General features: G+C 41.3%; 1 protein-coding gene across 3 annotated transcripts in view; it reads left to right on the top strand.

The window, feature by feature from the left end:
• Positions 1-16324, top strand: part of ZNF423 (zinc finger protein 423) — a 310604-nt gene that overhangs the window by 197094 nt on the left and 97186 nt on the right. For 2 of the 3 annotated variants that reach the window (XM_083451817.1, XM_083451816.1), the window contains exon 6: positions 7117-7206. The exons of the other annotated variant lie outside the window; for it this stretch is intronic. In XM_083451817.1, coding sequence (XP_083307943.1) covers positions 7117-7206 — 90 coding nt within the window. The remainder of the gene's footprint in view (positions 1-7116; positions 7207-16324) is intronic. 3 annotated transcript variants of the gene reach the window in all.

Genomic DNA, 16324 nt, shown 5'->3' with positions numbered 1-16324 from the left:
AGGCCATAAAGATGGTGAACTTTCACACAAAGTCTATAAAGATTTTAATCCCTGGAGTCTTCTTGCGAGAATAGCTAAATCTGCAGGTTAACTGTTGCATAGTGCGTGCTTTCTTTGAGCAGGAAAGACCATTTCCAAAATCTAACAGTGGTTAGCGTGAAGTAATTGCACCGAAATTAGATTAATAATAATAATAATAATAATAATATAGTTTGTCCTTTTGGTGTTGTCAGTTATCGTTTGCAAAGGTACATTCCATTTAAATAGAAATGCTTTAATTAAAGCCCATTCATATAATTACCTTAACATTCCAATCCCAAGCACATTTAATAGGAAGTAAGTTGTGGTGCATTTCAGTTTCTGTTTGCCTTCCAAATGCTAATTGACACAACCTATGCATTAATGCATTAATGTATTACTGTATTGCCTCAGATTGAATGCATATGCATTACGTGTTAGTAGTCTTCAGGGACACATGTATGTGGTGCCTGTTAAGTGAGAAGTTCTTAAGCCTTGTGAATTCACCTGGGGCGGATTGTGAATAGCCCGTAGGGTGCAAACAGTTCACCAAGCTGTCCACCCCACTCTGTCTTTGCACCGCAGAATCTACATGGCTTTTTTGCATTCTCCAATGTTGAGTCTCCAGGAACAATTGAGGGGAATGCAAGATGAGGGACTTATAAAGGACCAATTTATGCCCTCAATTTATATGCTTGTAGGATTTTTGAACTGTTTGAGGAAGGTTATTTTAGCATTTAATGTTAACATTATTCAGAACTGAAGATACTGAGCAATTCTTAGGAAAGCCTCACATTACAAAACATGTGCATAGGTGTTGCTTCTGTGTAGGAAAGATGTGTCCTGTGACAGTCATATATGACAATTGCATGTCATGTTTTCCCTCTATGTGCAATTATAGTGTCCCAGAATGTGTACCTATAGGTCACATATTGGTTTAATACTGAGGTATGAATGAGTCTTTTGGCTGCACCCACAACTTCTTTGTTCCTCCCTTTATATGAACAAGTGAAGAAAGCAGAAACTCTTTAAGTTTGCCATAGTTTCCTATTTCTGGGAAACTGGCTAATGGTTTGAAACAAGACAATATATTAAATATGGTTTGAAGTTTGTGTCATATTCTGGCTTTTTATGAAGTTGTTAACCATAGTTTCCCAGTTTGGATGAAATGGGAAACTGTAGTTAATTTAAGAGTTCCTGCTTTGTTCAGTCCTGCTCCACAGGGAGGAGCCAAGGGCCTGCAGGTATGCCAGCAAGGCTCTTTCATATTTTTACTCATTCAGCTGAAATATGATAGTGCAATCCAGCCTATAGAGTAAAAAATCTTCAGGTGTAATTATTTGCAAATGACTGGCCATGAGCTGGATTCATACGATATACTGTTTCCAGCAAGGAATTTCCTTCCATATGGAAATATTGTAGCTTTGGAATAGATCCTAAAATTGGGATAGTTAGTCAGTGTTGGCTGGTGAACATTATCCTTGGTTTCTTGACTGTTTATTAAACAGCCTTCCATTGTTCCTGATTACTGCAGCTTCTTGCAATTTTAGAAGATGCCATTTGCTAAAATAAGTTAATTTTCCTGGAGATATTCACTGATTGTGTCAAATGTCTGAAGAACTCTTTAGTCTAATAGTTGTATGTGGTAGCAGTTGAGGCTGATGCTTGAAAGCAATAACTTTTGTAATAGCGTTTAGGCATTAAGGCAGATAAAAATAAAAAGTGTAACAGATTTGTTTTTGAAGTATTACATGCAAATGATCAGCAGGAACATATTTTCTGGACTCCACAGCTGAATGTGTGAATTAATTATGGACACATTAAGAACTCTGAATCTCTCTCCGGTGTTTTTTCCCCTTTAATGCATATTTCAAATTGTTGCGCCTTTTAAATGTACAGTTTTGGGGGGCTCATCACAGTTAGCATACTTTAGTAGTTCATGCAATCTACAGGTTTAAATATGTTAACTGAGATCCAAAGTGTTGTGTAACAGGCATTATGTTTGCAAAAGGATTTTTGACCTTGTGTTTCTTTAATGTCATGCTGTATTGCAAACTTTTGAAGGTGGGAAGAATCTTTGAATCTTTCCTATAGCATGAAGTCACAAGGCGTCCTTTGCCAAGCCATTCTCTCTCAGTCACTCCATCTGCAATGTGGGGGATAATAATATTTTACAGGGTTGTTGAAAGTATTACAGTTGGATAAGGCATGCCAAACCCTTTGAACACTTGAAAGTGCTATACAAAATATTATGTATTGGTACTTTCTGATATAGTATGGTCAAAGGGGAGTGGGGGAAATGGTGAAAGTCCTGCTGGAAGTGCCCAAGCCTTTGGGGGTTTTTAATATATTTTGGGTCCTGGCTGTAAACTTTAATGGAATTAGAGTAGGTTGGTTTTCAAATCAAGGCAATTTAAATCATCAATGGAAAAGTTTGACCGAATAATACATTTCACTCAAATTTTTCATTTTGAAAACCATATATTTCTTGAGCTGTTTGACATGTTAATTGGCAGCGATAACAATGCATATACAATGGTTTGCCACTAAGGAAATCCTTTGTACAACTTTAAAACACTACCCAAATCTATTAGCCATGCAGCTCTCATGCCCTTTGTACTGAACAATGAGATCTGCTAAATTTCTGTTTGGCCTTCTCTGTATTCTTAGCAAGGTCACTTTCTTGAAGGCTAAGGACCAAACAGATGTGACATCAGGGGATCTCTGACTGGGCTGCAGACACATTGGTTTGGCGACTGTGAGAACAGGATGCTGGACTAAATGGTCTGATCCATTGGCCCGATCCAGCAACCTCTTCTTACTTTCTTATGTTAAGATTGGCTGTCAGTAGGGATGGGCGAGCAAGTCTACAGTGCATACAGCTCATGTTGCCCATACCTTTTCTGCCCCTTAACTTAATTGAAAGAGGCAGCTATTTACTGTATATGGAAAGATACAGACAGACACAACTGCCCTCTCTGATTAAAGGAATGGGGATACCTCTTTGTGTAGGACACAGCAGACCCTCCAAGTGTCCCTATTTTCCAGGGATGTCCCTGATTTAGAGAAGCCACCTTGGTTTCTGATTTTATCCCGGAATGTCCCCCTTTTCCTTTGGATGTCCCTATTTTCATTGGAGAAATGTTGGAGGGTGTGGAGTTATCCAACTCCCAAGTCGTCTGAAGGCAATTCTGTATAGGGAAGTGGTTTTTTTTTTTTAATGTTTAATGTTTTATTATGTTTTTATATATGTTGGAAGCTGCCCAGAGTAGCTGGGGCAACCCAGTACAGTGTGTGTGGTATAAATAGTAAAATTATCATTATGGAATGGGACGTCCCTATTTTCATCAGAGAAATGTTGGGAGGGTATGGCAGAGCAATCTGTGCGCATGGTGTTAGGCATGCAGACTTCACTTCTAGATGTACACATCTTGCCATTGTTCCACTCTGGAACAAAGTTCATTGTTTAAAATATTAACTGTACCACCCAGTCACACTGTGTGTGTTCTTTTCCTGTTGTTATCTGTGCATATTTGTTCAGAGCAAATATTATTTTGCTTTGCTTCTTTATCTACTCTGGGAGTGAAACATAATTTCCCTTAATATATTCAGTCACATTTTCCTTTTTGCATTTTATCCCCCCCCCCATCCACTTTCATTTACTACTTTGGTAATGGCTGCTCAGTTTCACTGACATTTTTATAGCTGCTATGACAACATTCTCCTTTTGCATGATACATTCATAATCGGCCGTGATCACAGCTTCATATTGCTTCTGCTCCCTCCTAACCACGTTAAGATTCCTTCCAGCCCTCCAACCCAATTTTCATGTGCAGTTGTGATTACACCTGTTTAAACATTTTCCTGGTGGTTTCATATTTGCACATAAATGCAGGGGGTGGGGGAAGGCGGAGTGGCTGATGAAACACCTTTTCTGTAATCAGGTTTGAGTCTTCAGTGTGACGAGTCTGAAGTTAGCATAAGCACATATCTCCGCATCAATGTGGGGTGTTTCGACATCTGCTAACTAGTATGGCAGAACAGAGACTTTCCCTTAAAGTTTGCTGAGTTTTCTCTTATTACTTTTTTTAAAAAAACAACCAAACCAAGAATGTGTTAACCTATTCTTTTTTACTTCCACTATTTACTATGAAAATTATGGGTTGCTGGGGAGGATGAGGGAGATGCTTTCTGCAAGTTTCGTTATCACTATCAAAGCTATGTGACTATAAATCATACGTTTCTTCATAAGCCCCACAACTCACCAGCTGGGAAGGGAGGTGGATTCTTATCATGAGGGATTTGCACTGGAACCTGCAAGGGGGAAAATAACTTGCAACTTCTCCTTTGCTGGTTTCCAGCAAGACTTTCTGTTCAACACAGAGAAAAGCAGCTGTGTCTCATTTGTGAAGTTCTGCTTACAGTAAGGCAGGCGGGGGAATCTTTGGCCCTCCGGTTGTTGTTGGAGCTCAGCTTCCGTCAGCCCCAGTCAGCATGCTCAATGAGCAGAGGTTATGAGAGCTGTGCTTCAGAAACATCTGCAGGGCCGCAGGTTGTCAGTCTCTGGCTCGAGAAATGGCTACTCTACGTGTCCAGAAAGATGACATAGTAGAACCCTGTTTGGAATTCCACAATGTAGAGTGAGAATGGCACATTTCTCTCTTACACACATATACAGTGGTACCTCGGGCTAAGTACTTAATTCGTTCTGGAGGTCCATTCTTAACCTGAAACTGTTCTTAACCTGAAGCACCACTTTAGCTAATGGGGCCTCCGGCTGCCACCACGCCGCCAGAGCATGATTTCTGTTCTCATCCTGAAGCAAAGTTTTTAACCCGAGGTACTATTTCTGGGTTAGCGGAGTCTGTAACCTGAAGACCATGTAACCTGAAGCGTATGTAACCCGAGGTACCACTGTAGACTTGTATGTGTACCCCGCGCCCCCGTAGCCCACAAGTCTACAACTGCTCTTGAACTGGCAAATAATGAGGTGTCAGGTGGGGAGTTCTACAATAAATCACTGCTTAGCTCTGGTCAAGTGAGGGTACCACAGAGAGATTAGTCTCACCCACCAAGGAAGTCTCCTTGCACCAGTAGGGTAGAGCCCGTCAGGTGATATTCCCTGTCCCCTATAAAAGCCTCTGGGTCACACTTGCTCTCCAGTCTGAGCAAACAAGAGACCCATTCTTAATAACTGGGGACCATCTTCTCTGTCCTCCCCTCCACCTTTTCCCTTGTCCCACCCAGTCAATGGTACAGAACAGCTGTAGCCAAATTTGGACGTTTTCTGAGGATGAGGATGAGTAAAGATTTCTTATGTTGTTGTTACAACCATTATACTAAAGCAAGAGGATTTTCAGCCTGCAACTTGGCTGAGCACTCAGCAGCAAACAAAAAATGTTTGGATGCTAGTTATAGACCCGAATTTATATTGTAGTTTTAATTCTCTTGGTGTCAATTTGCTGTATCGTCTTTAATTAAAGGTCAACAGAAATTGAACTGCAAACCTCGGGGAGACTTTAAACTGGTCCTTTAAGCTATGAGGCTGCCTGTTAGAGATGGTCTTTACTGCGTTTTTTTTATTCTATTGCTGCCAAACTCATTGTGTGCAAGTTAAAGTAGAATGTTGCTCTCGGTTTGCAGGCAAGGGTGGCCAGTGCTTCTGATCAATCAAGGAGCTTTTCTCCTTAGTCAGTTTTACTTGCCCCCCTTCCACTTTCAGTCATGAACAGTTGATAAAGACCTGATGCATGGAGGCTGCTTCATTCTTTCTAACGCTATCGAGAGTTGGCAAGAATTGCCATCCAATTTACTCTTTCGAGTAATTTCAAAACCTGTTTTAACGAACAAAGTGATTTAAAGAAGAAACAGTTGTTTGTAGGGCAGGGAAACATGCCAGTTTAGCCCAAAGGTCATGGCCTTCTGAAGAGTAGATGAAAATCAATGCTAGTTTGCACCACTGGTCATCAGATTTCTCAGAGGCAACCTGCATAGCTAGTTAGAGAAAGTGCTCCTGAAACAGTATCGCTTCAAAGTGCAGCAGCCTGGGTAATTGAATGTTTTCTAATGTGACCCTACATATACAACAAAAACAAGCCCTCTTGCATGTAGAAATCTAGAAACCTTTCTCCCTGGGCTGCTGCTTTTCAACAGCCAAAGGCTTTTTTTACATGAAGGGGCATTCAGACACATTGATTTACATGACTGCGCTGTCAGTAGGATGATGCCCACTTTTGGACTTGATAGGCAGGGACTTCATGGTATCTTGCCTCCTCTTCCTGTCCTCCAGATCTTCCCAGCCTCCAGTAAGATAGGTCAGCTCTTTATCTTCTCTGGGAGCAAATTTCTTTAATAGTTTAGTCTGTGGGTTTGTTCTTTTTATCCTTGTTTTGTGAGGCATAGTATTGGGGTTGGGAGTGTGTTATCTGGTGAGATTGCTATATTGTTTATTGATATTCCAAGAGATTCATTATACCTGGAGTGTGTAAACGGTTCCAAAGACAAATGCGCTCTGAACAGAAGTGTGGGAGAAAAGCTGTCTGCATATAAAAACAGCACATTTATGTTAGCATAAGGTTTTGCAGGCTAGAACCCACTTTCTCAGATGCTGGCACAACACTAGTAGTCTACAGAGGCTTATGCTAGAATACATTTGTTAGACTTTAAGGTGCCACAATACTCTGTTGCTCTCGCTGTAACAGACTTAAACAGCTATCCTCCTGGAAAATATCTACATATAGTTCGTTTTTTGTTTTAAAATTCCTGTCATAAACTTGTAAACATCATGGACTGAAACTTTAAAATACATCCAGAATGAGAAGGTAAGAGGCTACTGCATGCTGCATTTATCAGTTATGTTTCTCCACCACCATCCATAGCGAGGGCTCTGGGGTCTGTGTTTCCATATCTGAAATGGATGACGACTGAAGCCCAAGGAAACCAGTAATGGTGTTTTTCATAGGCCTCCTCCCCTAACCCAGTCACTTCCGCATGCCTCTTCTTCTGCACCCTTTCTTGGTTTTGTTTTTGAATTCACCCATGAACAACTCCTTGCCTTGTGGGGAGGAGTTGAGTGTCTCTGCCTCCTGTCTCCTGTAGGTGCAGCCCCAGCCCCAAATGGTGAGGCCTTGCATTCTTTTCCAGCTCCTGGATTACTGGAGAGGAGGAATATGAAAAATGCTATTACAGGTAGGAGATGTAACATGGTATTCATGTTTAAAAGAGCCCTCAGACCATTCTCCCTTCAAAAGCAAGCATCGCCATAATCTTGAAATGATTTTTTTAAATAAAAAAGTGAACCCTAAAACTGTAAAGGGCATTTCAGAGGTACAGATCCTAAGACTCTAAAACTCTTTTGCTGCTATGGGTTGGACCTAGTCATGTATCCAAATATGACCAGTTCTGGGTCGCTCTGCATCGGTAGCGCCTGGGCTTATGATTCGGGTCAAAGAACAAAGACTTAAATATATGTTAACAGGACATTTTAGTTTGTGTGGTGTTGTCAGTTAGCTTTAAGAATAGCGTGCTGTTTTTATATGTTTTGAAATGGGAGGTGCTAAAATGAAAAGCTTCCATGATGAAAGTGTTGTACACACAGAAACCTACACCTACATCCTTTCTCTCTGTGTGCTTTGGCTGAAATAAAGAGGTGGCATGGAGAAACCCATTCATGTTTCACATACATACACAAGTACACACTGCTCTGGGACCCAAGGTACCTTCATGAGAGCATTTAAGAATACAAGAAGAGCCACACTAGATCAGGCTAATGGCCCATCCAGTATTCTGTTCTCACAGGGGCCAATCAGATTTCCATGGGAAGCCCACACTTGCACAAGGAGAAGGGGATGATTTCTGCTGCCCCCTCCTGTTGCAGCCTCCTGCACTTGTAGCCATGCTGTTCCGAATGATCCCTCAACCCCACCTAAGGGGCAGGGTGTGTGGGTGCAAAGAGAAGTGGGAGGATGTGAGAGAGCCACTTTTTATGATCTAAATTTAATTCTGTTAGTCGAAGAGAAGTTAAGATCCAAGGCAAGTCCATGACCTTTGTGCATTTGCTCTCGTTTAAATAATAAATAGTCACACACCTCCCCATCCTGGAACAGCTATAAACTTCAGATTTAAGTTTGATTCATATTGCAGAGCCAAAGCAAAACATACCCAACTGCACCATACCATGTTGCTGAGTTGTTATGTAACAAATGTGGATTTCTACTAGAATATTGAAAAATCAATTGAATGTTTTTATCTGTTTTTCCCTCTCTCTTTCTCTCTCTGTGTTAATGCATCTTTTAAAAGCCACTAATTACTTATATACCCAAAAGTAAGAAATATTTAAAATATACAGCCCAGCAGTTAAATATGTTAATAGGGAATTATTAAAGTGAAGTGTGGATTCTTGTCATGAGCCTTAATAGTTCCTCTAAATCTGTTTTGATTTATTGAGTCAATGTGGGAGGCATTAATATCTCTTGTCACAGCCTGTAACTCTTGCAGATTTTCCAGGTTTCAACTTAGGGTCCACTTGGAGCTATTAGTCTCAAATGGCGCAGAGAGGGGTTCTGTACTTGAGCGCCAAGCTTTTCCTGCCAAAAGCCCTTAGGAAACCATTGGTTTTAACCCCCTCCCATCCAAAAGGCAAACCTTGCTGCACCTGCAGAGTAACCTAGGTCGGGCGAAAGGGGTTTTTAAGTGCAAGCCAGGGGTTTTAAATAAACATCTCACATGTCACCCCATCTAACTAAAATATTTAGTGGCTCTAAAACTCCCACTGGTATTGGAGACTTTGACCCTTTTGCCCCTGGAGAGGGTCTGGTACTGGAAATCCTTGTGCTTAGAGATACCAGCATGAGCACTTCTCAAATCTTTCAAGCAACTGCCCTCTCAGGAGGTGCTTTGGCTTGCCAAAGTTTAGGCAACATAGACAGTTATGCTAATTTTATAGCAAGCGCTCAGTTTTTCATGCCTATCTGCACCTGGGAAGAAGAAGAAAAGCCTCAATTTCTTTCAATTCTTCATCTCCCTTTCACTGTGTAATATGAACAGAAGAACTCACTGCAACATCCTGGACACAGGGTGGAGTCAATATTTTTTGTACAGTCTGTCTCTGTCTCTGTCTCTCTCTCTCCCTCTCTCTCTCTCTCTCTCTCTCTTTCTCTCTCTCCCCCCCCCCTCTGCTTGTAGGATGAATATGTCTTCTGTTTTTCACATTATTAGACAGTTCCTAGAAGACATTGGTTAATTTACATTAGAGAAGCTCTTAGACTGTGAATTGCTGCATTAGCTGCTTACTTTTTCAAGGAAAACATCTTCCTTGATGAAAGGGCAGTTTAAATGAAACTGGTAAATGTCCAGGTTGGGTCTTAATTGGGTACAAACAAGGTGCAGGGGTGTATTGGTACATTTATTGGTACATTTTGAAGTGCAGGAGCTCATCATGAAAGCCCTCATAGCCAATGGATTAGGAGTCCAGTGGATTACGATTAGCCAAGATTTATATAATAGTGTGCTGGCAAGGGTGGTGTGTTGGTTAGGATGTAGGACTTTGGTTGTAGGGACCTGGGTTCACATTCCTGATCAGCTGTGAAGTTCACTGGGTATGCTTGTTCCAGTCATTGTGAGCCTAGCTTATCAAACAAAGGGTTTGATAAGCCCGGCCAGATTTGTTGTCCAATGCCCCCTCTCATGTTTACATCATCAGATGACAGCATCACTTCTGTTGTAAACAGAGAGGAAAGTACCCTGGTTACATGCTCCTAGGCTGCTTCTCTACTGATTAGGAGGCTCCTCACTGTGGCTTTCTGACCCCTGTAAGAAGTTTTGTCTTTTGACTCCACAGCTTTGAAAATCTGAATTTTCTTCATGTGAGTGGATTAAAAAAGACTGGGTTCTTTGAGTTGATGGAATGATTAAATATTTGTCTTGTTTAGCAGGTGCATGAATGGGAAATGCAATTAGAATGATGAAAAATACAAAAAGATCACACTGGGGAAAAGACGTAACAGTATACTGGGAGATGTGTCACAGTCTCTCTTAGAAAGAAATACAACTAGAAGACATTTCCATTTGAGTTTCCAAACACCTATAACACCCCCAACCACCCCTGCTGTACTTTTCAAGATACAAATGATGTAGTGCATACATTGTACTGCAAACAGTGAGGAGTCAAATAGATGAGAACACATATGACCCTCTTGTTTTATTCAATGTAGATTCTCCATTGGGACATGACAAATGCAAGCAGTTGTTGTCCATTTCTTACTTTAATCACATGTATGGACTTAAACAGATTATAGCTCCCATCTCTCCCTAAACTGCCATCTGGCAGTCTGCTTTTCCTCTTTACATGTTTGCTCTCCCCTAACCCTGGAGGAAATACAGATTCTTCCCTAGATCTCCAGGCATGGTCTACCAAACTTTCTTGCTCCACAAGGCAAGTATGCTGCCTAGTTGCAAAGATGGTCTCTGCAGACACAGAATCTTCTGGCTGACACTGATTTGTTAGGGATGCAAATGGCCAGATCAATGATTGATGGGAAGTTTACAAGGCTATTAGCCACAAAGGTGGTGCTATGTCTCCACGGTTGGAGGCAGCAATACTTCTTAGAGCAAGGGTCAGCAAACTTTTTCAGCAGGGGGCCGGTCCACTGTCCCTCAGACCTTGTGGAGGGCCAGACTATATTTTGAAAATAAAAATAAAAGTGAATGAATTCCTATACCCCACAAATAACCCAGAGATGCATTTTAAATGAAAGCACACATTCTACTCATGTAAAATCACGCTGATTCCCAGGCCATCCACAGGCTGGATTTAGAAGGTGACTGGGCTGGATCCAGCCCCCGGGCCTTAGTTTGCCTACCCATGTCTTAGAGTGTTATTGTGCTTTTGCCTACTAAGAAATCATTGCACCATGACCCAGGGCCTGTATTGCCTCTTCTTCATTCATGCTAGGCAACCGAAGACCAGTAGCTAGTCAAATACTTTTGGAAAAGAAATTATTTTTAGAAAGTCAAGGGGATTGGTGGGGAATGCTGCTATTCAGATTTTAGGACTTGGGTGATGACACCTCTTCTGAATAATTTAAAGGGATTCCTGGAAATAACAGATTTGGAAATGGTGTCAACTTATTATATGTTGCCAAAATTTCTGCAGCTTATAAGGGAAAAAAGGGATTTCATCTCCTTTGTTGCATTAGTTTTTTGTTTTTGTTTTTTAAGAATTTAGGACATGGCAGTAATTATGAATTTTTATTATAGGTGTACTAGAAAAACAAATGTATGGTACTCAGTTTGTGAGGAAATTCATAGTGGAAAGACTGCATGCATTATTCTCTTTGGGCTGCATGCAGCCAATTTATACTCCAAGTAGAACCATTGAAATTAGCAGGCCTAAATTAGTTACATACAGTATTTTCAGTGGGTCTATTTTGACTAGGACTAACCATGGCTACAACCCTTTAATTTAATATGGATTTGTGGTATTGGCTTATGTATATGTAATAACAGTCAATATATTTTCTTTGTGAATAATTATTACTATGGAGAGAATGTAACTAAATCAATGGCCTTTCCATTTCTCCCTTCCTTCTGTCATGAAGACTGCTTTGGTAAATGTGTCATTGCCACCCTAGTCTCTAGTTCTTCACTGACCTTCCATGATGGTTAATAGAACTTAATTTGTGTTGCAGTGTCACAATGTTGTGTGCTTCCTCTCCCTGTTGCTACTAACAGCTATTGGTATACTGGTGGCATGGAGAAACAGAACATACTAGGTGAATGATGATAGGGAAGAGATTGTTGGGAGGGCATGTGACTGAAGGCATGCATTTACTCTTGCATCTAGTTTGGCTTTCTAAATTTGAGGTGCTTTTCAGTTTGTAAAATGTGTATGGCATTGGTTTAAACCAAGGATGACTATCTTTTGAACTTTGGCTCCTATCAGCCCCGGCCAACAAGTCCCGTGTTTCAGGATGGTGGGTGTTGTAATCCTGCAAGATCCGGAGGGCTACAGTTTAGCCACCTCTTGCCTACACTGACTTGCAGTGTCTCTCCAGGGTTTCAAGTAGGAGCTCTTCCCCTCAACTTGAGACCTTCTGCATGCAAAGGATGTGATCCATCACTGAGAGATGGTGCCTCCCTCTAATGTTCTGGAAGAAGGGACGATGCTTTTGAAGGACAGGAGAGCTCAGCAATGGCGGCGGCTGCTGAAGTTTGGTAATTCTTGGTGGCAGAGGGCTGTTATCACCATTGCACTGCTCTGATAGGGCTTGGTGTCATCCATCATTTATTTCCTACGCAAGGGTGCAGGGATATCTTGCTTCAGTTCCTGTTTGCAAAGTTCCTCAGCTCAGTCTCTTGCTCCTCTGCCAAGCTGGCAGAGCTCGAAGGTTGACTTCCTGTGCAGATGATGTAAAAGCGCCTGTGCAAATTCTTCCTCTGCAGCCACTGGGAGATAAAAGCCAGGGCGCTGGGGATTATAAAGAGGGAGCCAAATTATATTTATAATATTAAAGTTGAGTGCATTTGTGGTTTTGCTGTCCTCTAGGGTTTTTCATAAGTAGAAAAACATGAATTAGCATTTTCCATTTCCATATATTGACTGGAAACATAGCCTCCTCTCAATTAAGACCTATAGCTTTTGGGATGTATGCAACAATTTTATAAAATATTTACGACGAGATTTGCATTTTACATGGTATTACTCTTCTTCCTTTGGTCTCCTTGTATGTGCAGGAAAGGCTTAGGCCTAGGAGAGGAAATGCATTTTGCCTGCTGGGAGGAAAAACAAATCTAAAAATGGACTTGCGAGCAACGAGCGCTGGAGAATGTCCACTGTTGATTGTGGTCTCCAGTAATTATCTAAGGTCGATTTTTGCCAACCACATATTTTGTTATATCATCTTTAAAGGCTGTGCTCCCCATGGAAATCTATTACTTTCCCCTTTAAAACAGGCATTGGAAAAGACGGTTTTCAGCTTTGTGTTAGACAGATAAGTGGAACACTTCTTTCTCCTTTCCCCCCTCCCCCAAATGTAAATGCGTGTTGTAAAGAACATAGCTATTTCCTGGATAATTTGCAGTTGTATATTTTATGTTAATTTCGCCGAAAATATTGCACCCCTGCCAGGTTTAGTAGAGGCTCACTGTGATATGAATAATTTCTAGCAAATCATTTTTTTTCCTCATTTAAGATTTGGCACCTTTTAAAGATTTTAATAATAGCAACAAGGAAGAAGATTTAGAACAAGCGAGACGGTGTAGCGAGAGAGAGAGAAAGAGAGAGACGCACGTCGAGAGCGAATGTAAACTAGCAAGAATAATTACATAGCAAACATTTTTCCACAGATGTTTTTTTTCCCCTCCCCTTTCCCTCCTTGTAATGTAATATCTATTTACTAAACTGTTTATTTTAGGTCCTTGGTTTACAATAAAATATTTATACTTGCTTTGCTGTAATAAAAAATATTGACAAAATACTATTGAGATTTTAAAGAAGTCAATTGGTGTTTTCGCATCCTAGGCAGCAAAGGCAGAAGACCTCTCTCTCTCTTTCTCCTCCGTTTATGTGTATCTTAGGCATATGTGAACATGGTGCAGGCTTTCCCAGATGGGGCCCTCCAAATCTTAATGGACTACAGTTCCCATCATCCCTCACCACTGGCTGTGCTATCTGGGAGTTGAAGTCCATCAATATGCTCCGCCTCGATCATTGAGGTCTTCTGATGGGACACTTTTGAGGGTCTCCCATGCCCCTGAGCTTGGCTGGCCTTTATGAGGAGTTGAGCATTTAGAGTTCTGCCCCATGGAGCAACTTGCCGATAGATGTTCGGCAGGAGCCACCCCAACTCGTTTTTCTTAAGAAATGTTCTGAAAAATTGTATTATTCAGACAGGCCTTTCAAACTTGAAATTCTTTGCCAGCCAACTCGTACTGATGCGTCTGTCATTTTTATTGTAATACCATGTTGTTGTTTTTCTGTGATAATTTATAGGGAAGTGTGGTTTGTAAGTATTTAAATCAATCAATATATAGAACCAGGTTTGTGGGGAGCCTGAGCTAGTATTGCAGCAGCTCAGAGATTGAGCTCTGAACTTGGAAGTAAAGGTAAAGGTAAAGGGACCCCTGACCATTAGGTCCAGTCATGACTGGCTCTGGGGTTGCGGCGCTCAACTCGCTTTATTGGCCAAGGGAGCCGGCGTACAGCTTCCGGGTCATGTGACCAGCATGACTAAGCTGCTTCTGGCGAACCAGAGCAGCGCACGAAAATGCCGTTTACCTTCCCGCCGGAGTGGTGCTTATTTATCTACTTGCTTTTGAACTGCTAGGTTGGCAGGAGCAGGGACCGTAACGGGAGCTCACCCTGTCGCGGGGATCCGAACCGCCGACCTTCTGATCGGCAAGTCCTGTTGTTTAATCCGCAGTGCCACCCAGTTCCAAATGTCACCTTAAACTCAATGTCCTGGGATGAGAGAGCCTCCTGAAGCCTCCCTTCCCCATTTTACAGTAAGGGGGGGGGGAGGACTAATACTGACCTCTTTTAGGACTGTGCATTGGAGGTGATCCTTGGCATGGGACTCTGAGGATCCCCTTCCAACAGTCCTTACCCACCAGTGGGAACTCTTTCCTCCCCGTGCTTGCCAGTGGGCAACTCTTCCCTCTTACCTTTATTCCCTTTATATTTATTTCTGCCCAGCTTTGGTTTTAAACGATATGTAGCTATAAAATTCACCAGACACTTCCAGCTTTGTTATCTCTAGTTCTTACAGTTAGAATGAACATAGAGAACAATTTTGCCCTAAAACTTAACCAGGAAATGCGGGTAAGGTAAAAAGGTAAGTATAGAGTTCACATGGGACATATATTCAAATGTCCCAAGCATGATGCTTGCTTTCCATTTTACCATATGTATATATTATTTTTTAAAGGTGTTTTGAGAAACGTATCATTTTCTCAAATGAGGATTTTCTTTGATCTACAGTCAGCCGGCAACTTACTCAGGGGTCACGTTCTGGGGATTGCGCCTAAATCAAAATGGTGTATGGTCAAAACCCACTGGTGGTTTTCAATGGCGGGTGGGGATGCCAAAGTCATTTTCCTTGGAACCATGCACCTTTAGTTTCTAACTTTTCTTTGGCCACATATGTAAAGCTGAATGTGTGTAAGTTGCAGGCTTATTGTACTATAGATCTCACATGAAGCTGCCTTCTACCTTGCCAGGTAAGTGCTCAGTGTTGTCTCCACTGACCAGTTGCACATGTCCAGATTTTTGGAGTCTTCCTAAGCTGTACCTGGAGATACTGGGAACTGAATCTGGGACTTCCTGCATGCAAAGCAGATGCTCTGCCATTGAGCCACATGCATAGTTGATTTTTGTCCCCAGCCTATAAAATGAAATGGAACTTCTCAGATTTTCTGGCCAGAAATAAATCTGATCTGTGGAGTTTAGGGTTTGAGGTATTATGTTCAAATTGCACCTTTCTGTTCCCAGATTTTCATGCAAGTGGTTTTTTTTAAAACAACCTTTCAAGAAAGCCACATTTTAAAACTGAAATTTATATAGCTTTTGAAAAGTTTGTGGGGTTTTTTCCCCATGGTTGTAGTCAGCCTTTTTAAACAATGTTATATTATTTCATTAATCTGATACAGTGTGTGCAAAACAATTGAAAACATACAGGAGATTAGTGCAGGCTCGAAAAGTGGACAAAAGGGGGAGCTAAGGAATCCTTAAAAGCTGTGCTGCTTAAAGCCTCATTATGGATAACAGATGCTTCTGAATTTTCTACTTTGTCAACATACTTTTTCATGGCTGTCCTGAACCGCACTTCCCCCAGTCTAAAGGAATGTATGTTTGTTTTAAGAGCATGCATTCAATCTGGTAGACTAGGCTTGCTTGCAGAGATGTGTGGAAGCTTCTTACTGTAAGTGTCTAAACTGCAGCAAGAAATTTAAATCGCTGTTGAATAAATTCACATGATTTCTGATCAAATTAAAGTTTAAGATGGTCAAATAAATGGAAATCCTTGGTTAATAATTAATTGAAAGGTTACAGCTTTTTAGAGAGTTGGCATGAATATGGGGTTAACGTGGAGGTATGGCATTATGGTGGTTCTCCAACTACATGCCGGGCTGTTTCCAGAAAATAGCGTTGGAAACTATACCTGGCTTCACTGTCTGTTATGCTGTGGGGTGCTGCAGGGTTCCATCTTGCCCCTGGTGCAACTTGTCATCTATATGAAGCTGTTGACAGTAGTCACTGGGATATTTGGCGTGAATTGTCCAAAGCTGATATCTCCCAGCTTTGTCATCT

This window comes from Podarcis tiliguerta (assembly GCF_965153285.1).
Source record: "Podarcis tiliguerta genome assembly, chromosome: 8".
In the NCBI taxonomy this organism is placed as follows: Eukaryota; Metazoa; Chordata; class Lepidosauria; order Squamata; family Lacertidae; genus Podarcis; species Podarcis tiliguerta.
The sequence above is the reverse complement of the archived record's forward strand: the minus strand, read 5'-3'. Positions and strand labels throughout refer to the sequence as shown.